General features: G+C 45.3%; 4 protein-coding genes across 6 annotated transcripts in view; 2 read left to right on the top strand and 2 right to left on the bottom strand.

The window, feature by feature from the left end:
• Positions 1–26006, bottom strand: part of LOC6596541 (septin-interacting protein 1) — an 89972-nt gene that overhangs the window by 14209 nt on the left and 49757 nt on the right. The window lies entirely within an intron of this gene.
• LOC6596587 (leukocyte receptor cluster member 8 homolog) lies at positions 345–5166 on the top strand. The gene is made up of 6 exons (XM_002021638.2): positions 345–426; positions 562–2027; positions 2097–2838; positions 2906–3110; positions 3183–3390; positions 3448–5166. Exons 2-6 carry the CDS (start codon positions 706–708, stop codon positions 3599–3601), a joined length of 2631 nt encoding a protein of 876 aa, XP_002021674.1. The 5' UTR covers positions 345–426; positions 562–705; the 3' UTR covers positions 3602–5166.
• LOC6596585 (nitric oxide synthase) overlaps positions 5421–26006 on the top strand; it is a 33727-nt gene continuing 13141 nt past the window's right edge. The window contains exons 1-9 of one of the 2 annotated variants that reach the window (XR_003408679.1): positions 5421–5643; positions 11884–12647; positions 13259–13373; positions 17970–18106; positions 18180–18342; positions 20496–20587; positions 21367–21508; positions 22184–22323; positions 24562–24736. Coding sequence is in view for 1 of the 2 variants with exons in the window: in XM_002021636.2 (XP_002021672.2) it covers positions 12052–12647; positions 13259–13373; positions 17970–18106; positions 18180–18342; positions 20496–20587; positions 21367–21508; positions 22184–22323; positions 24562–24736 (1560 nt within the window). In the remaining variant the exon portion in view is untranslated. The remainder of the gene's footprint in view (positions 5644–11883; positions 12648–13258; positions 13374–17969; positions 18107–18179; positions 18343–20495; positions 20588–21366; positions 21509–22183; positions 22324–24561; positions 24737–26006) is intronic. The other variant, XM_002021636.2, reaches the window with a different exon arrangement.
• On the bottom strand, positions 22602–23765 carry LOC6596586 (lysosomal aspartic protease). The gene has a single exon (XM_002021637.1). It carries the CDS (start codon positions 23763–23765, stop codon positions 22602–22604), a length of 1164 nt encoding a protein of 387 aa, XP_002021673.1.

Raw genomic sequence — 26006 nt, 5'->3', positions numbered from 1 at the left:
GAGAGGAAAGAACAGCCAAGGCAAATTGCTGGGTTCGTACGAACCTCACCTCGGCAAAAGGCCAGTTTCGTTTTCAAGGTATATTAAGCAAACAGGGTGGATTTTACCTGTATGCCTTGCATTTTCTGGGCCGTTTTGCCTGTTGTCCATACCCTCTTTCTCCTGACATTATGTAGCAAGTGTGTAGATACCGTGTAGTTGGCTTGTAATAAACTGGGTATAATTTTAGAAACTGAACGAAAGTGTCAACGAAAAAAAAGTGTAGAACAACAACTATTTCGTGTTCCTACAAAAATTAGATTCTTTCTTTGAAAACGAATAAAAGTTCAGTGCAAGCGAGCAACCATACTTATTATTATTATTATTAGAGTCGCGTCTACAATTCGCGTAATCCCAGGCGAGAATCGAACATTCTCCAAGACCTAGGTAAGCTGTTGAAAAAAATGGAAAAGAAAATGGCGTCACATGCCTCCACACACATATACATATGTACATAGGCAAAGACACGGGCGCTAACCTAACGAGCACATTTCCCTTTGTACTCATTGTTGTGATATATAGAAATTAGGGTGGGAGGCGAGGAAGAAGACGCAGAAGCACGCAATTGAATTCACAAGGTAAGTTAAGGTAAAAGCATTCAAATCAGCATACGTCACGTCACAGCGGTGACAAGAGACCAAACCAAGTTTCTGCCCTGGGAGCACTATGTCGGAAGCCATGAGCGCTCCTCCGCCCTTGATACCCCAGCTGCAGGAAATGCAGCAGCAGCAGCAGCAACAGCAGCAACAGCAGCACCAGCAGCAGGCCAACTCCGTTGCCCAGCAGTGGACCAACTACGCGTGGTACGCCAACCAAAATGCAGCCGCCTACCAGCAGCAGTACCAGCAGTACTATCAGTACTATATGCGGTACCAGCAGCAGCAGCAACAGGTAACCTCAACGATAAGTTCGTCGAACGCGCCGCCCGGATTTAGCAACGCCTTGGCAGCGCCACCACCTCCGCCCCTAGGACCCCCTCCACCACCACCCAAGTCCACTCAACCGATCAACACCAACAAGTTGCAGCAGCAGCAGCAGCAGCAGCAACAACAGCAGCAGAAGAATTTCGGAGGGATACGTTTTAACTTGAATTTAAATCAGAAACGCTTGGCGAACGCACCCAATCCGCTACAACAGCAGCAACAGCTGCAGCAGCAACAACAACAGCAGCAGCAGCAACAACAACAACAACAACAACAACAACAGATCCAGCAGCATCAGGCACAGGCACAGCAGCCGACCCAATTGTTCAACAATAATAGCAATATAAATAACGTTACAAACAAGAAGAAGCGGAAGCGGAAGAACAAAAACGCGAGCTTCGATCAAAGCGCATACAATAATCCGTTTAACACTATAGCCACGCCCATAGCCCCACCGCCGCCCATTATCAGCGATGTGGTGGTGCCCAGCACACCAGACCTGAGCAAGCCACCCCCGCCCCTGCCCCTGGCTCTGGCCGCCAATGCTGAGACTACCAAACCGGAGCCGAAGGGTTCTCCAGCTGCTTCTGCAGCGTTTAAGCGTCCCAACAACTTCCAGATGACCTCCAATGACTCCTGGCCAGACTCGTTGAATCAGTACGTTGCTCGGTGCTACTCCAAGTGCAACACGGACCTGGACAAGGACCAGATAGACATATGTCTGAAGGGCAAGATCATGGCAGCGGCTAATCGAAATGAGCTGTGGACCAGAGACTGGGACAACGAGCCTATGCCGACGGTGCACAGCGAGCGAGACGGCATCGAGGTTGTGCTTAGCCACGCCACGCCTCCACAGCCAGAAAGGAGCAACTACTTCAACAAGAAACGTGAGTTGGAGCAGGAGCGGGAGAGAGACCGGGAGCGGGATCGGGAGCAGGAGCAAGAGAAGCCGGTCAAGGCACCGAATGTTAATCAATTCAAGCAGAGGGCGAATCAATTCAATAAAATGCCATCCAGTTACGGCCATCAGCAGTCGTCGTCGCGGTATTCCAGGAGTCGTTCGCGGTAAGTCTGATTGTTTCCGTTGCGTGCTGGTCAAAGTCCCTAATGTCCCTCAATTGCATCCACTTGCAGGTCCCCGTCGTCTTCGACCTCATCGAAGTACACTCACAAGAAACGTTACTCGCGATCTCATTCACGTTCGCGTTCGCGTTCGCATTCGGGTTCCCGCAGCAGCGATGCTGTCAGTCCGCGGGCGCGTAAAGTTCATCGTAAATCGGGTTCCAGCGAGTCTCTGGATTTCATATCCCTAAGCGCAAACCTCTCGCGCAAGAAGCAGAAAATGCTAATGAAGAAAGGCAAAAGACTCGCTGCAGCAGCGGCAGCGGGATCCGCCGCGGCGCACCCTGGCCACTCCAAGAAAAAGCCGCACTTCTATTCGAAACAATCGTCTGTGGGTGGGGCCGTTGATGATGACACAGCGCGCTTGCAACAGCGGGCGGCACGTTTCTCGCAGCAGGGCTCCGGCTCGGCTAAGAAATTTGTCGTCGCCATTGCAAGTTCGCCTTTTGGTCTCACCACGGCCAAAAACCGGAAGAAACTGATGCAGCAACAGCAGCAGCAGCATCTTCGTTCTGCCTTCTACGAGGATGTGGACCAGGCTAGCGGCTTAGATTTGCTCGATTTGCACATTGTAGGAACTTGTAGGGACTTAGAGAAATCCTTTTTGCGCCTGACAAAGGCTCCATCCCCGTCGGAAGTGCGGCCCGTCGAGGTCCTCACCCATTCGCTGTCCAACGTGAAGAGCAAGTGGCGTGCCAACCAGGATTATCATTACGCGTGTGATCAGTTGAAGTCCTTGAGGCAGGATCTAACTGTAAGTGCTGCAGGTGCCGTTTTCCAGTCAATATTTTACAACTTCTTGTTCTCTTGTTTGCCGACAGGTGCAAGGTATTCGCGATCAGTTCACCGTTGAGGTGTACGAGACCCATGCACGTATTGCCATGGAGAAGGGCGACCACGAGGAGTTCAATCAGTGCCAGACGCAACTGAAGATGCTCTACTCCGAGCTGGGTGGCCAGAGCCATAACTCCATGGAGTTTACGGCCTATCGCATACTGTACTACATCTTCACAAAGAATACCTTGGGTACGTCCGCCGATCGCCGTCGATCTCAAGCACGGATTTAGTGTAACTATATTCTATATTCTTTCTCCGCAGACATTACCACAGTCCTGCGCTCGATATCAGCTGATCAACGCGAGAATCCTGCCATTGCGCATGCCTTGCAGTTCCGCTCGGCCTGGTCGTTGGGAAACTATTGCAAGTTGTTTGCTCTGTACAAGACGGCGCCCCTCATGTCGGGCCACATGATTGAATGGTTTTTGGAAAGGGAGCGCAAGGCTGCTCTGCGAGTCATCATTAAATCGTAGGTGATGCCGCTTTTCCAGTGACCAGCTACTAATGCCTCCCATTTCTCTTCCAGCTACCGTCCCAGCATTAGCGTCGAATATGTTAGCAATATCTTGGCCTTCGATAGCATTGAGAAGTGCAAAGAATGGCTCGATACCTTCAGTTTGCCTTATGCCGCGAGCGGTGCCCAAATCGATTGCAAAAATGCCGCTGCCATAGCCATTTGAAGCAATCCACTTAGAACATAGATACACATCTGAGAGAAACACATTTACCCCTGTGTACCTAGCATTTCCGAAATTCTCGGGGCCAGGTACACGTTTTAGGATCGCGTATTCCCCTATCCGCGTTTAACCACTTTGTAAATATTTTAGGTATTTTTAGTGCTCGCGTTCCCCTGAACGATAATTCAGAAAATTCAACACAGAACGTGTTGGGGTCCCCTTGAAACCATCTCTTACCCTGAACCGGCGTCTCCTCACTTTGGATTTGTCTACGAAACGATAGAAACTACCTCAGACCCTCATTATTTGCCAGAAAAATAATTCATCTTTCGACTACAAGGAAGGACACGATCTAAATCAACTGGCTTTGCATCCACCAGCAGGGGAGAAACTAAATGGAAACTATACGATTGTTCCTGGATGGAATCGACGATGGGATCCAGGCCCTGTGCTTTGCGGATTTCGCCGGATTGGATAAACTATTTCATTCAGGAGCTGGCCCTAACTTTGGAATTGGATGGAATCGGGTTGAACGAACAACGATTTTTGCATATTTTCATCGTTGGTCTCGAAAAGTTTCTGATTGAAATATTGCAGAAAACCAACCCATTCGATATTAAACCTCTAGGAAACCGTACAGGGACCACGGATGCATCAGAAATGATGGTGGCTCGAGTAATGCCCGCACTCCGGTCCACTAATAACTCGATGAAGCCTGAACAACGTCGTGAACTAACAAACTATTGTTTCAAAAAGCAAGAGAACATTGTGAAGCCATCGCCAAACTCCAAGAGCTAACGTGTGCTGTGTGCTGAAAACAAATTTTTGTTTCTCTGTTTTTTTTTTTTAATATTATTTTCCACTCTTTTCCCATCATTTTTAAACTAATATTAAGGCTTAGGCTTAATGTTTGTTGTCTTCTTTAAATTATTGAAACGGTTTATACTAATGTCTTGTCTCTCTATTGTATACCTGTATATATACAACCATCACCACCACCACCACCACCAGTACCGGTACCAGTACGAGTACCAGAACCAGAACCAGAATCAGAACGAACTGCAGCCACGATGCGATGCAACAAGCAGCTCAACACACGCCGCTATCGCTTCGGAAGATCAAAGTCCGGCCCCGACACGTTTTTGGAGTACGGCCCGTCTCTCCAGTCTCTCCAGTCTCGCAATCATCCATCCATTCAAGGGAAGCCAGCAAGTTTGCGCGCCATTTGTAAGCTCTTCCAATTTTAATTCGTGTCATTAAGTGGGTCCCCGTTATGAATTGGCTAAGATTATTGAACAAAACCATTTCTAGACTGGGGAAAAGTTGAAGGAAAATACTACACCATGTAGTAAATTGTACAATAGACTAGTATTAGTGGTAATGCTATCTTTTTAAGCTAAGTTTACCTGTTACATTTACGTTTAACCTCCATGATGTTGGAAAAAAGAGGGAAAACAACTCGAGATATTCAAGTGCATCTTTCCACAGTTCCGGAACAAGATGCGAGCCCGTTGCATGAAAAGTAAAACTAAAACCCCGCTCCTAAAGAATAAACCGAGAAAAAACCAGCAACAAGTGTTTTCTTCCTGCGAGCTCCCGGCTCCGGCTGCGGCTCCGTCCTCTCCTTCCACAGCTCTCGCCTTCCAGCCACACGCACCCGGAGAGCTTTAGCCGGGACACGAGCCAAGCGGCCCGCCGATGTGGGGGCCCGAGCTTTTTCAACAACGCGTAGCGGATGCTGTCGGAGGCTCAACCCAACCGCTATTTAAGGATGCTGCGTTGCTGCCTTAGCCTCAGTCAACGCGCGGCGTTCGTTGGCAGAAAACAACATTCTAGTGGACCAACCAGCCGGAGAAAGTCAAAGGCTTCGATTTCTTTAAGAGCATCCATTCTGAGTTCTTCTCTTGTGTTCTCCGTGTGGTGCAGTGGCCAAATCAAAGACTTGTTCAATTCATCGAAAATCTTGTTCATCGGTCCAGTGTGTGAAAAAGTTATTCATTTCCAATCATGTTTACTGGTTAAACGGCGTTAATATCCCCGAAGAGGTAAAGTAATCGCCTACTTATGGGGATTTCACACTATTTATTGGAGATATTAGTGTAAAACGACACTGGCTTAATAGATTTGAGCCTGTTCCAAAGTGAATCACATAACATAAAACACATAACTGTACTGAATTGGAATTGGAATGACAATTTACTAAAATTGATTGTTTCCTATAAATACACAAAGCTCATGCTTGAGACATTTTTTTGTTTTCAAAACTCATCAAAAACCAGCGATTTAAAAGCATGATTCCTCACAATATCTCACTCGTTAGATTGCGAAAATCCCCATTCTTAGTCTTGAAGTAATCCAGTAAATTCTGTATAAGTAAATCATACTTTTCCGGTACTGGTTGAGAACTGGTAATTCCAATCAGAAATAGTGACACATTTATTAATAATAATAAAATTCTTTACTAAAAACATTTTCTTAAAAAAAGTGCATAAATTATTGAAAAAAGGAAAAGTTTAGAACCAGGGATTTGACAGAATGTTCGAATGAGAAAATTTCCGTTCGTCATCCAGATAACAATCCCGTTAACACTCAGAATTAATCATCTAAAACACCACATTACACTTTTCCGGCACTGGTTGATAAGCGAAAACCATAATTACACAGATTGATTAGTCCCTTAAACTCCAGTTGTACGAGTATTGCTGATTCAACGGTACTAAATCGGCCCAGAGCTGACGAACAGCAATAGTCGTTTGCTAATAGCACACAGTAGTGGTTGTAAAGTACAATCTATTCGAAATCTGATATTGCAAGGGGTTCTCTGAAGTGTTAATAGAGTAATTATGGCCACAGTAATTACTCAAATCTAAGCAGCGCTAGGCTGATGCCTAAAAGACGGTTGATTAATGTTGGAGGAATTTTTAAATCCCAGTTGCATGTGAATCCCACTCTGCCCCCAAGTTGAAGATAATTAATGGAAGTGAATCATTAATAAATGGCCCGCTAATAAATGCCACTCGAACCCGACCACTTGACGCCCATTAAGTACTCAAGTTCGTCAAAGAGCTGAGAATGACAGTTATAAAATATCTCCTAACTCGATTTCCAGCGCAAATTGAAAAACAATTAGCAGGAAAAATGTTCTCCCGAGCGAACTTTCAGTGGGCGCTGGTATGGGCCCACTTCCGGTGGCCCTGTCCCAGCTGCCGACGTTGAACGGATGACAAGCTTGTGACAAGCCGGCCTCCACAGATTTCTCTGTTTTGTTAAAGGGAAATAGAAAATCGTAATGTCGCTAATGTCATGCCTGCAATTGTCCGACTGCACTGAAGACGCTAGGCCTGTCTATTGAAAGCCAGCGAAACGAGCTGGCAGCGAACAAAGGATTAGGCTGGGAAATTGGAACGAGTAAACGAGTGTTTATATAATTAAAATCCATTTGAAGAAGCTTCAGTCTCATATTAAACATGTAGACATTTTTCCAGAAATTCCATTTGTTGATTAAGTCAAAGGTTTTGGGGTTTCGCCTCCGCCTCTAGGCTAAACCCCCCTCCTTTACTTCGTATACGCTATATTTAAATGTGTGTTACCGTGTTGGGGCCGGGCTTCAAACATCTAAACAATAAATAAACATCCAATATTGACTATCAAAACGGCAGCCGCAGCTGAGTCTGACATTACAAAGAATAGCACAAGTATAAATTTCCCGACATTATGTGTGAATATTTCATACGTGCACACACTTGTACACTCCTATCTGGCTGGGGATGGCATTCATGCCAATCCATCGCTATCCCTTTCATATGGAAATGGGGAGCCAGCCCGTTTACCTTTTCGGCACCAACTTGGGGATGGCCACAGGATTCTGTCCACTTGGCGGTGGCGCTTACTTTGAGTATCTTCGCCGCATAAATACATATCGCATTGTACGAGTATCCACTCCCCAGCTGGGTCTGGATGGATTTTAAATTGCTAAAAATGAATTTCGGGTAAACGAGAACAGGTTACAGACATGAGTTGCGGATTTGCAATTTATTCAATTTATTAAAATATTTGGGCTTAGCCGAAATGTAAGCCCGTAGCCTACAAATTTTGACTTTTATTGAACGTATCCATCAATGAGCGATTTATCTGGCCAAACATCAAGCTCAAAGGATTCTTACGAATAGCGTTTAGTGTGCCAATCCAGTTTTTAATAATTAAATATATCCCTCACATTGAAAGGTGTCCGAATTCGCAGGTCGTGTCCCGCAGGGACATTGAGAAGACGTCTCCATTTATGGTCATTCTGGGCACATCATTGTCATGGGAGTTCTTACGAGTACGTAATCCCCTTCTAAATCCTAGCCACCTTCAGCCGATACACCTTCATTCGAGCCAGGACTCGCACTTGACCGCAAGCGTAGGCGGCTCGGGGCGTTTGTTGGTACCATTTTGGTGCCTGTTTTCCCACACCCACACCACTGCTTGGCCAACTACTGAGCCCGTGTTGGGTTGCCCATTTAACTGGGTTTTTCTTAACAGATTTTCCGGCTTTCAGATCTCCTCCTTGCATTTGTATTTGTATTTTTGTCTGCTGCTTTGCATTGTGCATGCCAGCTTTTTCTTTCGGTCTTTTATTTACACTGTTTGCTTTTGTCTTTCAAATGTACGATTTCCGTTGGTCTTCGGTTTTTTTTTCACGCGGCTGTGTTGTCATTTGAGATAATACTGAAAGCTTTCTGCGTCTGTCGTCGTTGTTATGGCTTTGTTCAAGAGTTTATTTTAAAGCAATTGATTGGGTTTAAACCGATGAGGGGGATGAGGATAAATTTTGGGAAGGAAAGCTGAGATTTGCATACTGCCGCTGTGGAAAATGGAAAGCAATTGGGATTGAATTATCCTTTACTGGCGGATCTTATCCATTATGTGTTTCCATGAGCGGAACCCTTTCATGTTTCTTCGTGTTCACGTATGTTTAAGTGTGTAATATACCTACACAAGTGTACATTTGCAATTTGTAATGCAAAGTAAGAGGTGGAGAGACCAGGAAGCAGGTAGAAGGATGGTAGGAAAGCACTCAATAGGGCCACATTGCTCAATGGCGGACTGCTCGGGGTCCGTCGAACATCTGGAGCTGGAGCATATACAGAAAGGAGCGCAAAACACACACAATTATTTGTGCAACTATTTAGTACATATGTATATCAGGGCCTCATCGGGGCATCATAAATATGGTAATGCCACAAAGATATAGAAATTAAGATAGGAAAATGATTATTAAGCTCCGAGTGGGTTTAGACCAGATTGATGATAATATTATGAGCCTTGTAAATGTTCTTTAAAGTTTGAACCGATTAAAATTATAAGCACGAGTGGAAACAAATTTTATATTTACTTAGTTTTTAAGTGGACATATTGGAACTAGATTCAAAGTTTTTTTTAGCTAATATATTACCTAATATATTTTCTATTGGTAATATTTTCATATTACACCTTTTTTTGCTTTTATTTCCGTAGCCGATTGAAAGACACTGCAATTCCACAATATTTAATTATTTAATCCAGCTCAAATACCGCTCATCTCGTTCATTTTGAAATCAGCCAAGACTTCAAAACAACAAATCGTTCCAGCTACGAGTATACTTCAGAGGCTCTGTCTCGAGAGACTTGCTGCCTTTCCACAGCTCCTCAACTTCCTAATTCCCGCGGCGCTTATTAGTTGGGGAACGAGGAGGGGCAGCAGGCGTAGATAGATGGGAGCCAGCACATTTCCAGCAATTAAAAGTGTCTTTATGGCACTGCCACAAAACCAGAAGCCACTGCGCGGGCTTCGTGATAACTTCTCTTAATCAAAAAGTGACGAAGCTCCCACTGCTCTATGAAAATTCAATTAGTTTACCTTTAATTTGTGGCCGAAACGGGGGCAGAGTTATTTATTCGTCTCCAAAGGCTGCTCAAGGGGCTCGGGGAAACTGATTAACGTTTGAAGAGTTGAAGACAACAGCTGTTGAACCCTTTCGCTGGCGCCCCGGCAACCGGATTCGAATCGGTTTAACCTTTCACGCCGAATCACTTTTCACGCTCTTCACTTTTTTTGCGGCAGATGTTGCATCCTTTTTCTTGAAGAACATTTTCTTTCGGTGCTCGTTTATTTGTTGAGTGTCAAATGTGTTTCAAGAAAGTGTCAGCGCTTATATATACATATATTTAAACACGCTTAGGTATGTTTAAATTTAATTAAATCTATTTTCGTTTAAAGAAAATTGTAGAAAAAAATATTTGAATTTGCGAGTGTCAGATGTGAATACATATAATGATCGTAATTCCTTGGTTTGTTCTGGTTTATCGTTCATTTAAAGAGATCCAAGCATGAAGGTCTTGATTAGAGGAGATCGTGTTTCTATTCGCCTGATACCTAGTCTCTGAAAAGCATTTGCAACGAAGACCGTGTGTTCAATAGAAAACTGTGGCAGAACTTATCTGGTTCCAAAAATTCTGTTTTTGTGTTGAATATTTTCGTGGCATTTAAATTAGTTTTATTCGCATATTCGAGACATATGTATGTACCTTTAGTCACAAAGAATCACCGAACGTAGAGCCACAGCCACAGCCACGCCCGGCGAGCCGTGAACATGCTGGGCATCTGATATAATTTTGTTTGTGTTCGGGGCTTTCGTTTCATGGTTTCCAAGCCCCCATTCAAAACATTATTTGCTGCCAAGCAAAACTGAATGGCTGGTGAAATCGATTAGGCTTTGATGATTTTCTGCTACTGGCACATCCCCATATGGCACAGATGAGTAAGGGCACTATCCCCAAAACCATATTCCGTTCAATGAGCACTCCACGCACATTAAAACTCGAAATCAATTGTCGAAATATTTACTTTGCTGGCACCCACACACGCCTCCTTCTGCGAATGTCCCCGCCACACCTTTGTCTCTCTAATTACCGTCTAATGGCCAGATTCTTATTTAAATCAGTAATCATAAAATGAATGTTTTATGGGTATGTTTTATTCCTGAAAATTAATGTTGCAGTCAGAAGTGCCGTAAAGTAGAGTCGATTTAGTCGCATCCCTCTGTAAGATCATAGTGGTTTCCAATGTTTCCCCATTCATTCTATATTCCCCAAATGTTACCATCTGTAAAGGCTCGCTCTATATGGACTCTACTATAAAAGGGTTTGTCCTTGAGAATTGGAAAACACTGTAGATCCTATATTTTTAAAGAAATATATAGCTTAAGAATGTTCGAAACGGCTTCCCATGTGTACTGGGTAAAACATTGTCGAGTCACTCGTCAATAGGAACAATCGTTTTGTTTAATGACAAATTTTGTAAAATTGCTTCAGCAAATCAAAATACAAATGAAAATGACCGCAATTTTCGCTTTATTTTGTTTAATTTGCTTTTATTTTGGGGCGGCGTACTTCTGGGTGCGAGTGTTTTTTGTTTGTTCAGGCTAATCAATCAATCAATCAATTAATTGCCCGGCTGGCTTTGAGTACATAAGTCTATTTTTGTAGCTAAAAGCCAGCCTTTGTGCTGCTCCTGTTCCGGTGGCTACGATCCTTAGGCATTTGGAGTGGATGGGGAGGGTGTGGCATCCTAGGAGGATGATGTTGATGGCAAACATCAACCAACATTAAACTAGTGCAACGCTGTAGTCGATATTCCAACTGTATAATAGGTAGTGCAGAGATTGGTTTCTTGGACATTTATTAAAAAATTGTTAATTATTCTGGCTTAAACATTTATCTGGTGGGTAGATGTTGACGACTGACAGTCCTTAGCAAACAATTAATTAAGAATTAAAAAAATACCTACGTATTTACATACATTCTGATCTTAAACGTAACCTTATAAAGTATCAGAGTATTTAAAACATCTTTAAGCCATTTGGTTCCTATGACAGCTTTATGTTTTACTCGATTTCTTCCGTATTTCCTTACTCGTATAAGATCAAACCACTTGAAGTGAGGTAGTTACTCTAGATCTTATACAATATATTGTAAAATGTTTACGCACTAAGCTGAAAGTTAATGCAATATGTAATGATAATGGTATATACCATGTACCAATTCCATATACCCCTACTCCCTCGAGTACCACCGGGAATGAGCTTTTGCATGGCTTGTGCCTGTTTGCACGCACTCACCCGTTCGCTGGCGGTCGTTTTTCCTCGGTTATTTTCACTGTTAGCATCTGGCATGCTCCTGGAGTACCCCCAGTTCGTTCTATACCCGTATTTATGGCTGTCCAAATACTAACACAACTTTTCTGAAAACTTTTCAATCTGCAGTAAACCAATTGGATGTGGCCACTGAGTTTTTACACGAGAATTTAATCAAAAACTTGAAGTGGAAGCTGTCGAGAGGTTCACCTGTTGGCTGCATTTTAAACGAGCGCGGCGAGCAATAAGCGGCCGAGCAGGTTGGTCGAGAGCCCGCCAAAGGAGGCCCTGGACAAGATGTCGCAACATTTCACGTCGATACTTGAGAACCTGCGTTTTGTGGCCATCAAGCGGACGACCAACACTCAACAGCAACAGCAGCCGAAATCGACTCCCCCCTCGCCGTGCGTGACGCAACAACAAAATAGAACAAAAAGCAAATCTCAAACAGCGCCAACGGTAAATGGCAATGGACTCTTGAGCACAAGTCTCGATGCCGCCAGCGGCGGTGGCGACTCGTCTTCCAGCCATGAAGTGGACCACAGTGGCGGAGCACCAGCCCCAGGAGTTGGGGCAGGAGCTGCAGCAGGCCAAGGAGCGGGCGCATCGACGTCAAGTGGCGGTGGTAGCAGTAGTGGCACGCCACTGAAGAACCACAAGCGCGCTAGCATCTCCACGGCGTCGCCTCCGGTTCGAGAGCGCCGTGGCACCAACACAAGCATCGTTGTGGAGCTGGACAGTGGATCAGCGCCTCCTTCAGCCGCGACGGCGGTGTGCGTCGCCTCGGGCAGCGGCACGGCATCCGGCAAAAGTTCACGGGAACTTTCGCCATCGCCCAAAAACCAGCAGCAGCCAAGAAAAATGTCGCAGGATTACCGTTCGCGTGCCGGCAGGTAACAGTTGCATTTCTCACAAGCGTATCAGAGGGGATAACTCGTACGAGTACGAGCAGGTGTGACAAATTGAGGGGATATCCCAGCAAAGACTGTTAAACATGGGTACTTAGGGTTAAACTAGAAATGTGGTAGTAAGTGGTGTAAAATATGAACACGATTCCACTGAGACGCGAGACCAAGCTCGAACGACCATTCCACAGGCAGGGACCGTCTAAATAAGCCGCGGAAATAGCTTCAACGGGAACCGAGGAACCAACGCTATTCACCTATTAAAGGGTCCCTGTATTTCTTTTTGTTTTCCCTTTGCCCCTTGCACTTGTCATCAACGCACAGATTCCAACAGCTTTAAGCTGTAAATCCAATGGTATTCGAGAACACAGGAGAAGGACAGCTTTCAGAAGAGCTATAGATCAGGAGAGAGCTTTAGTGCGAGCAGTGGAGTGCGCTCTTTGTAAATGGAAATGGAAAGAGAGAGCTTAGGGACAGGTAAATCTTTGTCATGCGAGGGAGGCCCGAACTCAACACTTAGCTACTATAACTCTGCGGTCACTGGATTGTCCCCATCTTATCAGCTATTCTTTTCCTCTGTAACTTAATCTCTATTGCAGCTTCATGCATCTGGACGACGAGGGACGCAGCGTGCTGATGCGCAAGCCGATGCGATTGAAGAACATTGAGGGCAGGCCGGAGGTCTACGACACCCTGCACTCTAAGGGGCGAGAGGTGAGTCACGTCTCAGCAAGGGTCCTGGGCCCGGGGCTCTGGCTGTAATTAGCCCCAGCACGTGGCTGAGACAAGGTCTGGGGACCAAGTACTGGCCGGGCACGAGTGAATGTGCAATAAACGGGCAGTAAAACAATTCGCAGAATGTTCTCTGGCTGTCTCTACTGGGTCTAAGTGCAAAAAGTTTCGGCTCGGAATGCATACAGAGAGAGCAGGAGCGGGAGAGCTTCCACAAGTAAAAGAGGGAATGCATACTTGTAGGAGTTATTTAATACTCTGATGGCTCTTAGTCGGCCATGTAATTGTGTGTAAGTTTGCTAGTTGTGTGACTGCCTCTCGATCCATTCGTACATGCACATGTGTGTGCACATGCTTTCGTGGGCGTCTGCCCGTTTGTGTGTCTTCCATGGGAACGTTTTACAGCAGTTTGTTATGTAAAAGTTGGCCAAGTGCGTGCCCAGGACTGCGGATTAAACAGAAGGCCATACTTTTGCGGGCCTAGTGCGCTCTCTCTTTGCCTTTGGCCTGCCAGCCAAAGTTTTTCCATCGTAATAAAGTAGCTTGAACTTACCCGCTTTTCCATGTTTCTACATGCTGTCTGTGGTCTACAATTATAAGTATGTACAAGTACTTATGTACATGCAGCTGCGGTCACTAAAGCGCCCCGCTTTTTTTCATATTTGATAATTTACAAAACAACACTGTCTTTGTAGTGAAAAGTTGACGATTGTTCAGGTTATTACACATGGTTTAAGACGCGGTCAGATTGAAGAGCTATTCGACGCACAATAGACGAAGTGCAAGAAGTGCCAGATTCAAGGGCAGACGGTACAAAAAGCCCGTGCCCGTGTAAGCGAAGCTTTACCAATGCCCGACAGATCGAGAGAGCGATGCCGAAAGCTAAACGAAAGAAAGGAGAGAGATGAAGAATAGAGAGACCGACTGCATGGGCTGCAGCCGTGCGTGACGATATACATACATATATGTATGTATGTACATATGTACATATGTAGAGAACAATATGGTACGTCAGGCATTGCAGACATGTCTGAACATACGAGGTTTATATGTAAATATATTCTTGATCAGTAGGAAGCTCAGCTTTTAAGCTTTCTATCTAAACCTTTACATATACCGAACTGCTACAGAAGTTTGCACATTAGAACATACATAAATTGAATCCCTTAAAAGATGATAATTTCTTTGTGTGATCTCGATTGAAACCATCGGTTGCAAAACAATAAATCGCTAAATAAATTTTAGTGGAGTACGTAATATGTGTTAGGCTTGTATTAATTTAAGCAGCGCCTTAGAGTAAGTGCAGCAGACCATTAAGCCCATTTAAGTGTGCTGTGATTTCATCGTAGTAATAAACTTTATTAAGCGATATTTTTAGAAATTTTCAACGGACATTTGGCAGCTATTACGAGCCAAATTGCATAATTTAATTTGCACACCTTCAGAGGGACGAATAAGTTGCCCAAAACTGATTCAGCAACTGCTGGGGGGGTTGTGTGGTGCAAAGCTCATTAGGGCGTCGCGACGTCAGGGTGCAAGCTGCTAATTGCATAAGCGAAGAGTCGGCAGGGTCAGAAGTCGCCTTAAAGTTGGCCACCTAACCTCAATTATCTAAGGAAGTGCACCGCTGCACTCTGCTCGACTAACCCAGAGGACGCCAAGTGGCAGTTACAGTTACAGTTACATTTAACAGCCACATCTACAGCTAGAGCCTCGACTGCCAGGCTAATTAAGTCAGCGTCAGCGTCAACGCCGACGCCAAAAGCGGAAGTGGCGCTACGAATCCTTTATCAGAATCAAATTTCATTTCCCCACGGCCCTGTCCTTTCCACTGACGCCTCCTGTGCTGCGTTTTAATATGCACAAAATTATGCAGTGCAAAAATACATACTGCACGTTTTCCAGTCTGCCATTTAAGTAAAGTACTACCCTCGAACAAGATGCAAGCGGAGGACTGGCCCGCTCAGGTGATTATTCCGAGTCGTGTGAAATTTCCTTCTGAAACGTACCGCAAGCGTTGGGCGTGACAATCAAAGTGCCAACCATCAGCCAAACTTGATAAGATTCTCATTTATGATTCAATTACCGGAAAGTTGCTCTTGAAGGACCTGTGTTCCAGCCATATCTCGGCTTTGGCTTTACCCTTTTGGGGCCACAGTTCATTGGTGCATTGCCTTTAATACCTCTCTGCCACGTACTGAGCAAACTGTGTATTTCTCATTTGCATTTGTATTTCCGAAAAGTAACTTCGTTTAATTTGGGTGTCAGTTGCATTTAAATTTCAGTTAAGTGAACGGAAGGTGCAGTGCAAGTGGCAGAGCGTTAACTGGCCCAGAATGCAGCTAATATTCGAGTTCCTCTCGGGGGACGAATCTGGTCCGGGACTGGCATACTGTAAGCTTCCTGGGGAACTCTTACGAAAAGTTGTCTCTGGACTACGACTCGAAGTTGCTCGGAAATACTTGTAAGACATGACATGCCTTTCATTGGAACTATTTTAATTAATTATGTAATGAATTAAACTCCATAAGTCTCTTATCTATCTGCAAGACAGAGTACTCGATATTCGCTGATGCTTGACGGATCTTGCCCCGCAGCACAGCCGACAGCTCTTTTGCCACTTGCCCGAGGAGGAGAGCATAATTTTAGAGAAAACACCAAGAACAACCAAGAACAATGAAAAAGTACGATTTTGGCGAGGAGCAGGACTGCGCCGCGGAGAAGTGCACTCTCCACCCAGTCGATTTGGGGCGGCACGTGGCATGTGGCACGGGGAAACCCAAGCTTACAAGCCAGACTTTACGCGCCCCGCTTCCTGTGGCAAGCGTGTCTATGTGCAAGTGTGTCTTCTCGCATTTACCCGCACTTTCCGCTCTGCAGCTGCAGCAATTTCCGTTTCCGCAGCCGAACGGGCGCTGCCTGCTGTTTATATTTACATAAAACAATTTTGGACAACTTTGAGTGCTACGAGTCCCGGGCTGGCAATTATTTGCATTCCGGCTCTGCCAGCAAAAATTTCATTTAATTTGCGAAAAGCGAAGGCAGCCTCTGTGCCTTCTGGTTAAGTGTTTGGTCGCTTTATGAGATCTCAGTCCGCAGAAAATGATAAGCTCGGCCCCAAGACCGTGTCGCACTCACATGCCTCTTCAGGTTGGGCCCCATTAGAACGGTAACCCTTCCAGTTTCCACCTAGCAAATTTTTGTCATGTGCCGTCGGTAGGTAATCATAGTACAGGCATATAGGTAGTGCGTTGCTTTTGGAGCCCGGATTCTGCTCCTCTGTTGCTGCTGCTATTGCATTCTGCATAAATTTTCGCATAAAGTTGGCCATAAAGTTGTGCAACCGAGTGAATATTGCCAAAGTTTGTGCGGTGAGCGAAAGTGGGGAATAGGTGCCCTTCTGTTCTGTGCATACAAAGCTATCTTGGCTATTTGGCTTGGCTTAAAGGGGGAAATGCTTGGATGTTTGTTGTGGATGGGCTGGGTGTGAAGCCGAAATTGATAGGACTTTCTGGCCATTATAAGTCAACCTTTAAGTGAGACCCCAGAACCCATTCCAGCCTCTTTTCATGTCTTTTTAGCCCTTGTAACTAAAGAAACTGTGAGCTTACTTTAATAAATTTAAGAAATTCTGAGAGGCGGATATCAACAACAAATTCGCCACATAGTAATAAAAACAATAAAATATATAATAAAAGAAGGCTTGGGCTGAAACATCTTTGTCTGAAAAGGTGCTTCTGTTCAGAATTCTGTATAATTGGCTCTTAATTTTCCACCAACGCAAACCAGATGGTTTCCTACATACTTAATTCTCTTTTTATCCTACCTAGTCAATTGTTTCGTAATCGTTAACCAGCTTAGGCGTATGAGTGGCACTATTTAATGGCATCTTCCAGCCTCGTGCACTACTTCAGCTCCTTCGAGGCTAGAGAGTTTTTATGCAGCTCTTGGCTAAGCCAATTCGAGGACTCAACTGCCTGGAAAAACAAACTAATTATGACCGCGGGTGCGGGTGTCTTGGGCGCTTCGTGGGGCAGGGGGCGTGAGGGTGTTGAGTAAATTAAACCGTCGGGAAAACAAACCGTGAGGAAAGGTAAAGAGACCAGTCGCGAATGCCGGGTGTGCGTGGAATGGTGCAAATGAAAATTACAACGACACGCACCATAAAAAACAGCAAGGAGCGAGCGAGGCTGGAGCCGGATGAAGCTGGAGCGAAGGCGGGATGGCGGGATGGCGGGGAACCGTCCTCAATTGACAGTGAAATGCTTTCTAAACGATTCCCGGAGAGAGTCCCAGCCACTGGGGGGGAAGGGACAGACAGAGACAGACTTTTGCTTTTGCTTTTGGTTTTCTCTTTTTTTATTTTATTTTATTAATTTCATTTCATTGTTGCTCTCTGGCAACAATCTTCATTTCTCCGCTCCGTAGCTGTCATTCATCTTCATTTGTCGCTGCGAGGGAATCGCCAATAAAAATTTAATTACCAAAAAGAGCAATTATGTTTTTTTAATTAAAGCTGTCAAAACACAGGGCCACTAGACTTTATGACTTATTTATTCGTACCCCTCCGTTTGGCAGATACTCTCCTGCTCCAAGGGAACTTGCACCAGCAGCATCATGGGCATCGGCAATGCGCCTGTCGAGGCGCGCAAAACGGATCTGGTGCTGGACCACGCGAAGGACTTCTTGGAGCAGTACTTCACCTCGATAAAGCGGTAAATGTTTGGCCTAAACTAAAGCGCTATGCAAAATGCTTTTACGGGCCCATATCTTTTGTCTTCTTCCCAGCACTTCTTCCACCGCCCACGAAACACGCTGGAAACAGGTGCGTCAGAGCGTGGAGACCTTGGGATATTATCAGCTAACCGAAACCGAGCTAATTTATGGCGCCAAATTGGCCTGGCGCAACTCTTCGCGTTGCATTGGTCGCATTCAGTGGTCCAAGCTGCAGGTGAGTGCCCCACTCTCTAATATACGCAATTTATGGTTTAGTATCTTAACCATTATCCAAAGCAATTCAGAAAACTACTGGCCACTGGCCAATGACAATTTTGATAACTTCAACAGCCGGCTTGACCTCCGTTCCGTTGCACTGCCTCCCCACAATATTAGTTTCCATCATCTGCCACAAAATATGATGGCAATTTATCAATTCAAATTAGGCCGTAGATATTCATGTGCAATTCCCGAAATTATATGGGTAATACACCCACTGAAATAGTCGGGCGAATTTGTCAGCGCCCAAATCGCAGACAAATACATGTCTTTCCATTATCCAAGATTTATGCGTGTTCCAGCAAAATGATAGATGCCTAGACGGCGACTACTCTCAGAAGGGATGGCAAATCCCCCCAAGGGGAGGGGCACAGACAAAGCCAGCATTTGAAATGCAAATCCTCGTAAATTTTAATTTTACCCAAGAAAGACAATTTGGCCCAGGGGCAGAGATTTATTCATATGAATGAGTACGAGTGCGAGTGCGAGTGCGAGTACGGGCGCGAGTATATACAAATTATAATGATCAGTAGTGGCACAGAAAATGGCTGTCTGTGCCTGGCAATGTGTGAAGGAACAGATTTCCATTTACGCCTGAATGATTTGCATGTGTCTGGGAGTAGAGCTGGAATGGCAGGGGGCTACTGGGGTGACACTAAATTCACCTTCAGAATTTACTTAGCATTATTCAATTTGTTCATTCATGGATGCAGGAGTATATTCGTACATATGTACATGAATATATGAATTTCCCATGGCCTTATGCTTGTCAAAGCATATTTTGCTTTTAGAATAACATATTGTATATGTGTTCCCGAATCAAACGAAATGTCATGGACTTAATTTTTGAATGTTCTTTTGAAGTCCCAATTCTGTAGCATTTCTTGAAAGCCAAACTTTCAATCGATAGAAAAACAATTAAAGTTTTTACTCGCATATAAATCATACTTTTTAAGCCCATAGTTTGGGTTCTAACTAATTTATAACTTAATAGGTAGTCAGCATTGGGAGTCACTGCTATTTGTGTCTTGTCGTTCGAGGTCTTGGAAACACATTATAATTTTATAGTTTTTATGTCACTCCATATAATGAGTACACTTCTCTTATTCCCCTTGGTTTCCATCTCCTACCCCCAACTATTTACTACCTAAACCTGAACGAAACAGCCAAAATATTCTTCCTTTAAACTTCCAAAATGTATTTCCAAATTGTGATTCGTAGATATTTGGTATGATAATTTAATTTAAGGCCATGACAATTCATAATATGGTGGAAACGCATTTACCACAGTTTTTCGAACAGGACTAAGCGAAACGAGAAAATGGGAAAACTCTGATTTAAATGAAATGGAATATGTGTGTTGTCTCCTCGAGCACTTCAAAAGGGTTGGGTTCGGTCGGGTTTGTTTTCCAAACTTAATTAGGAAACCCGTTTGGCTTGGATTTTGCCCAACAAAAAACATGACAAAAGCCAACACAGCAGAAAATCGTGTGAAAAAGGGTTTGCCAAGCCTGAAATGAATTTCAGTTTCGAGTGGGTCGAACACAGAAAGCCCATAAAGCCAAGTGTAAGTACTTTACTCTGGTCTGGCCCCAACGGAGACAGCCCCAAAAAACAGGTGTGAAAAAACAATATTATGCGATTCGTAGAAGCTCAAGAGATAGAAACAGAAATATATTGCAAAAAATTCATTGAAGCGTAATAATTGAAAAGGGATGTCAATGTACCAGTATGATTTAGTTGCAAACAACGCAGGACCCCCTGGCTAAAAACCACACAAATATATATGTATAGGTTACACAGAAATTTGTGTCACATTTATCATGCGCCCCGTTGGCCGGCGCGCAAAAACTTTCGGACAGTTGAGGGCTGCAGGAGTGGCCCTCCGATTCCATGTAGCAGCAATTGTTTGCTTGTACTTTTTGCTTGTACTCGCAGTTGCTGCAAGCATTTGAATATTTTAGTTAATTGAAACTTTGCGCAAAAGCAGGGGCCCCGGCCACGAGTAGCATGCAAATTCAAACTGCGAGTGAGACGCTTCTGGGAGAGTCTCTCGTTTTGCACGGATTGTTGTTGACTCGAATAATTAGTTTGCCATCTCTGTTCCAGGTCTTTGATTGCCGCTATGTGACAACAACAAGTGGCATGTTCGAGGCCATTTGCAACCACATCAAATATGCAACCAATAAAGGCAACCTGAGGTAAGTGGCCATTCCAAGGCGAGGGAGAGCTGGTGGTATATTATACGAAAACTCACCCCTGACTGCTAAGCCACACTGGGAGTGAGTGGAGAGCCAGCCGATAAATATAAAAATAAAAGCTATGCAGGTGTTTTCTGGACCAATTTGAACTCCCCATATCCGGCGACTATCCGACTCACCCCTGACTGCTAAGCCACACTGGGAGTGAGTGGAGAGCCAGCCGATAAATATAAAAATAGAAGCTATGCAGGTGTTTTCTCGACCAATTTGTACTCCCCATATCCGGCGGATATTTTCGAATTTTCGTGGCCAGATTAATTACCAGCTTATGGTAATTATTGGGAGCAGAACATTTTCGATGCTCGCTAATCGCCCTAAGCTGTGGAAACGATGCAGCTGTTCCGAATTTTCGATACGACTGGCCGCATTCCATATTCTCTTTGGCACATAATTTCGAATTTTCAAATAATCTACTCAGCGTCTGGCAACGGTTGTTGGTGAAAAGTGATTGGCAAATTATGTTTTTCCCTGCTAATTGGCCAAATCGAGTGCGTGTGTGCCGCCAGTTTGCCTTTTCCATAAATATTTGAAAAGTCCGCCCGTCACTGGCCCCATCGATGTTGCACTTTTGACTTTTCACACACATTGGCATAAGTACCCAACGGCTTATAGTAGCTCGGAAAAGTTTGATTGAACTTTTCCTAACTTAAAGCGGGGTGCCTTCAAATTGTTTGGAGTTTGCTTGCCTGTTAATTGATTGCGTAAATTCTTTGTTTTAGATCGGCCATTACGATATTTCCCCAGCGCACAGATGGCCGACACGACTATCGCATTTGGAATAACCAGCTAATATCCTATGCCGGCTATAAGCAGGCAGACGGAAAGATCATTGGCGATCCCATGAACGTGGAGTTTACTGAGGTGAGTGCGGGTGAAGAGCCTTCAGCCTTTGGGTAGCAGGGAAGCAGGGAATGGGCGTGCTCTCTACCACAGATTTCCTCAATTAAATCGGAATCCACCTGACGATCATTGTCGCATTTACGTGCATGTGGCTGCGTAATCCACCTATCGATTTACATACAAAACACGGATAATCCCTCGTCCATCAATTGCTCCCGCCCTTAAATCGGGATCCAGTCTCCCTTGTTCCGGCTGCCGCTCCCGCTCCCTAGCGACCTTTTGGTGAACCAACAAGTTGGAAAGCCCCAAAGGCCACAACAGTAGCGACAGCAGGAACGGCAAAGTTTGCCCTATAACTCGTTGTAATAAATCTCTTTTTAAATACGCAAAAACAAGCGAGCAAACAACAAAGCTGTCAATAAATACGGACACAAATACGCGTACGGCGGAGGGCAGCAGATGCTGCCAATACACACAGACTCTGATGTATTTGCATATAAAACCGAGCCCCAAAGTATCTCCATTTATTTTTACACATGTCACTTTTTATTCCCGCCACAGTCCGGGCCAGCGTCCGTCCCGCCTGTCTGTTGATTTTCGATTTCGCTTCGCATTTATTTGATGTTCCATCTGAACCTCCATCTATCCTCGGAGTCCATCCACTTTCATCCTAACCGATTGCCGCCTCTTTCTCAGGTCTGCACGAAGCTTGGCTGGAAGAGCAAGGGCGGCGAATGGGACATCTTGCCGGTGGTGGTCTCGGCCAACGGTCACGATCCGGACTACTTTGACTATCCGCCCGAATTGATACTGGAAGTGCCGCTGACCCATCCCAAGTGAGTAAACAAAATGGCTAATAAAAGCCAAATATTTGTGTCATTTGTGCGGTCTCTACTACATTGTACTGTGCAGCCGGTACTCGAGTTCCGGGATCTATAAAAGCTTGTAAAAAACCAAGTTAGGTGTAATCAAAATTTATTATCAGAAAGAGGCTTTCCGCTATATAGAAAGAACTTTAATTGACTGAAAGTAATCAGAGGTAACCGGATTTTGGAAAGCATTTATTGGTATATTTTTTAAGCGGCAATCATGGTGCTTTTAAAGCAGGCAAATATCAATACGAAGCCACTCTAGCAAACCCAATCGTGTTATTACCCTTATCGAAGACCGTGTAAAACTTGCCGATGAAAACGTCGCCGAGAATCCACAGTGTGTTTCCGGACATGGAGGTGAAGCTGGACATGCAGCGGGTTTGACCGGCCTCCGTTAACTTGACGACGTAGTCCTTTGGGGCCAGGGTGAAGATAGTGCCGCCAATATTCAGGTTAACCTTGGGCAGGGAGGATACATCAGCGCACTTCACGAAAGCCTCCCCCTCGCCGTTGTCTGTGGCTCCCAACAGGCTGTTGATCTTCGCATAGGCCGCCTCGGGAACCACGATCAGCGATGTGCCAGTGTCGGCTATGGCCTGGCAGCCGCTGCAGAGAAGAATGCCACCTGACTTCACGGAGTTCACCTTGAACTGCCAGTAGCCGGCCACTGAGACTGGGACGTAGGTCAGATTCCCTGTGTAGAGGCTGGGGTCGACTCCCCCCAAGATCAGCTCTCCCCCCTGCACAGCGGTGCCCTGGCGCTGCAGATAGAAGGAGATGACAGGCTCGTCCAGCAGACCCTGTGCGATCATGTTGTCGAATGGCGGGGTCACGCCGTCCACGGCAATCGACTTGAATGCCAGCCCCATAATGCCGGCAAAGGGCGCACTCACGAAGGTTGATCCCGGCTCATTGAGCGCCTCAGCGAACGTCTGCTGCTGGATCTCTATCCCTGCCACCCACACCGTGTCCTCGGAGAGGAAGCCCGTTAGGCTGCCGGTTCCGTATTGGATGCTGAAGCTCTCACCATTGGCCACATAAGTGCTGGACTGCCCCGAGTGATACTGGTTGTGCTTTTGGCAGGCCACGTTGGTGCTCGGGCACTTGGCGCTCGGCACCCACAGGTTGGCGGATCCCGTGTCGAAGAGAACTCGGAAGATTTGCTCCGGGGTTCCTATACCGATTAGTCCGTAGTACTCCATGTTCAGAGTGTTCTGCAGTGTTTCCGTGGACTCCGAGCTTGTGGTGGCCTCCACCAGGTACTTCGCAGCCAGCAGCGTCTTCTCGGCCTTCACGTTTCCATGGGTCTTGGTAAAGTTGCTCTGCGTCTGGAGTTGCACGCGGTTCAGCTTTGCCATCGAGCGGCCAACTCCGATCAGTACTAGGAAAACGATTAGCCTTCTCATGTCTGCGCTTGTTACACTTCAAATGTGACTTGCCCCTGGTGGAGGCCCTTATATAGCTCCGAACATCTAAATGTTTGTTCGTGGACACAGCTTTCTGGTATCCAACGATCTCGATTTTTACGTTCTTTTAGGCTACAGACCTGGGGCAAACCCTAATTAGATACGAAAATAAATTTGCTGTTTGCTTAGAACTCCATTCAAGCTCTAAATATTTTGCTCAGCTGTTTTCTCAAAAGGGTAGAAATTTGCTTTATTTTTTTCATAGCTGTGAACCTTTTTGAAGTGCATGACGACTAAGCGACATATTTTTAGATACTTTTTGAAAAGAAATTACTAAATGAAAGACTGGCTGGATGTGATGGAATGATGGCCATGGGTATGGTATCAGAAACGAACGCTAAAGTCTTAGTCACCATTAAAGTATCGGATACTCTGAAAGTCTCTTTTGCAGTAAGTCTATAAGAAAGGACAGTACTCCTGAAGATCTGTAAGCCACTTGCAGGTAGATACATAGTTGTTGGTTAGTGGGTTAGAAGCTAATCTGATCACGACAAATACAGATCATATAGAATAGAAAGCCGGGAATTTCTATAAGTACTTAATTATGGTTCATCCCGTTACATACGCTTCCCCGAATGTCATACATCCTTGAACTCTGGCAATAGACTGGGTCCAACCATCAGCTGGTCCTGCTATGACATGTGTATCCAGCGACTTTGCATCCACATCAAACATACGAGTGCCAGATACGAGGGCAGAACAATAATCGGCCACCCACTGTGCCCTCTCTTTGCAGATTCGAGTGGTTCACGGAGCTGGGGCTGCGATGGTACGCGCTGCCCGCCGTGTCCAGCATGCTCTTCGATGTGGGCGGCATCCAGTTCACGGCGACCACGTTCAGCGGCTGGTACATGTCCACGGAGATTGGCTGTCGGAATTTATGCGACACAAATCGGCGCAATATGTTGGAGGTAAGTTGGAAAGGCGGATGGGAGGTCCGGTGGCGGAGTGGTACTGTAATTCCTGAATTGATAGCTTGATAGCCCGATAGCCTCCACTCCGTTAACATTGTCCACGCTTCGTGTCCTTGATGTCTTTGTATAGCGGCTCGTTCCGCCGCTTATTTCATTATATGGCCGCATAATGTGCTTCCTCCTCCGGCGCCACGTCCTCTTTTGTCATTCCCGCCGTCCTGGCATAAAGCGTTTGGCATTCTTTTGCCAACCAGCGACGTGGGAGTGGGGAAAGTGGAAAGTGGGTTAACAGCACTTAAGAAGGAGACCTGCTTTAAAGCCCGACGAGGTTCCGGGGAGAATTATTCGCTTGATGAGTTCCTCATGTGATTATAGCCTCCTACTAAATATACGCAGCTGCAGTGACATTTGGGTCGATTTTGCCGGCCTAATTAGTTTTCAGCTGAATGCACGCCAGAAATGTTGTTTAATTTTATCACAGCTCACAGCATAATGCAATCATCACAAACGCACACACAAAAGATTGTGACGTGCTTGTCTGATAGGTGGAAAATCGCGGATATTCCCCTGCCGCGGGTAGTATAGTTCTGAGAAGAGTTTCCCTGGAAACGAGAGACATTTCCCACCCTACAAGCTCTCAAAACAGGCATATTTGTCTATGAGTGGATATGCTATCTTTCTCCATCAAATGGATCAACTGTTGAACAAGTCGTCTTAAGAAACAAGGAAATTTAATACCATTGAAGTCCAATTCCCATAGGTTCGGCTCCGATCTCTACCGATTCTATTCCGCTAATTTTGGAATCAGATAGAAAGCCATTTAATTCGAAATTTAGTACGTACTTGTTGCATTCAATTATGAGTCCCGAGCCATCAAGTCAGTGTCCGGTCCATTGCTCATAAACTAAATAAATACCGCTCTTGGCTTTAAGAGTCCCTGGTTCCCTCCCGTCAATAAGTCCCCTCCCAAGCCCATAAATACCCAGAGCCATGGGCACACAACTCAACCGCAGTGGCCTCTACTCATAACGTTCTATGGCCGGGGGCTGGATCTATAATTGACGTATAGTTGGGCCTGTGGTCTGGCCAACCACTGTCGGTGGGACACAGTCGGCTGCAGTGCCCGGAGGCACTTGTTGGTGCGTGTGGGCCAGTCCTGTTACTAGTAATTATTAGTTCCTGGCCGCAAAAACCAAAAACCGTAATCGAAATTTGACAACACTCTTCAATTAGAGCGAAACACCATCTACGAGTATCGTATCCCATA

The sequence above is a fragment of the Drosophila persimilis genome, unplaced genomic scaffold, assembly GCF_003286085.1.
Source record: "Drosophila persimilis strain 14011-0111.01,24,50 unplaced genomic scaffold, DperRS2 tig00000124-arrow-pilon, whole genome shotgun sequence".
Classification (NCBI taxonomy): Eukaryota; Metazoa; Arthropoda; class Insecta; order Diptera; family Drosophilidae; genus Drosophila; species Drosophila persimilis.
Note: the sequence above shows the minus strand (reverse complement) of the source record. Positions and strands in the feature narration are given on the sequence as shown.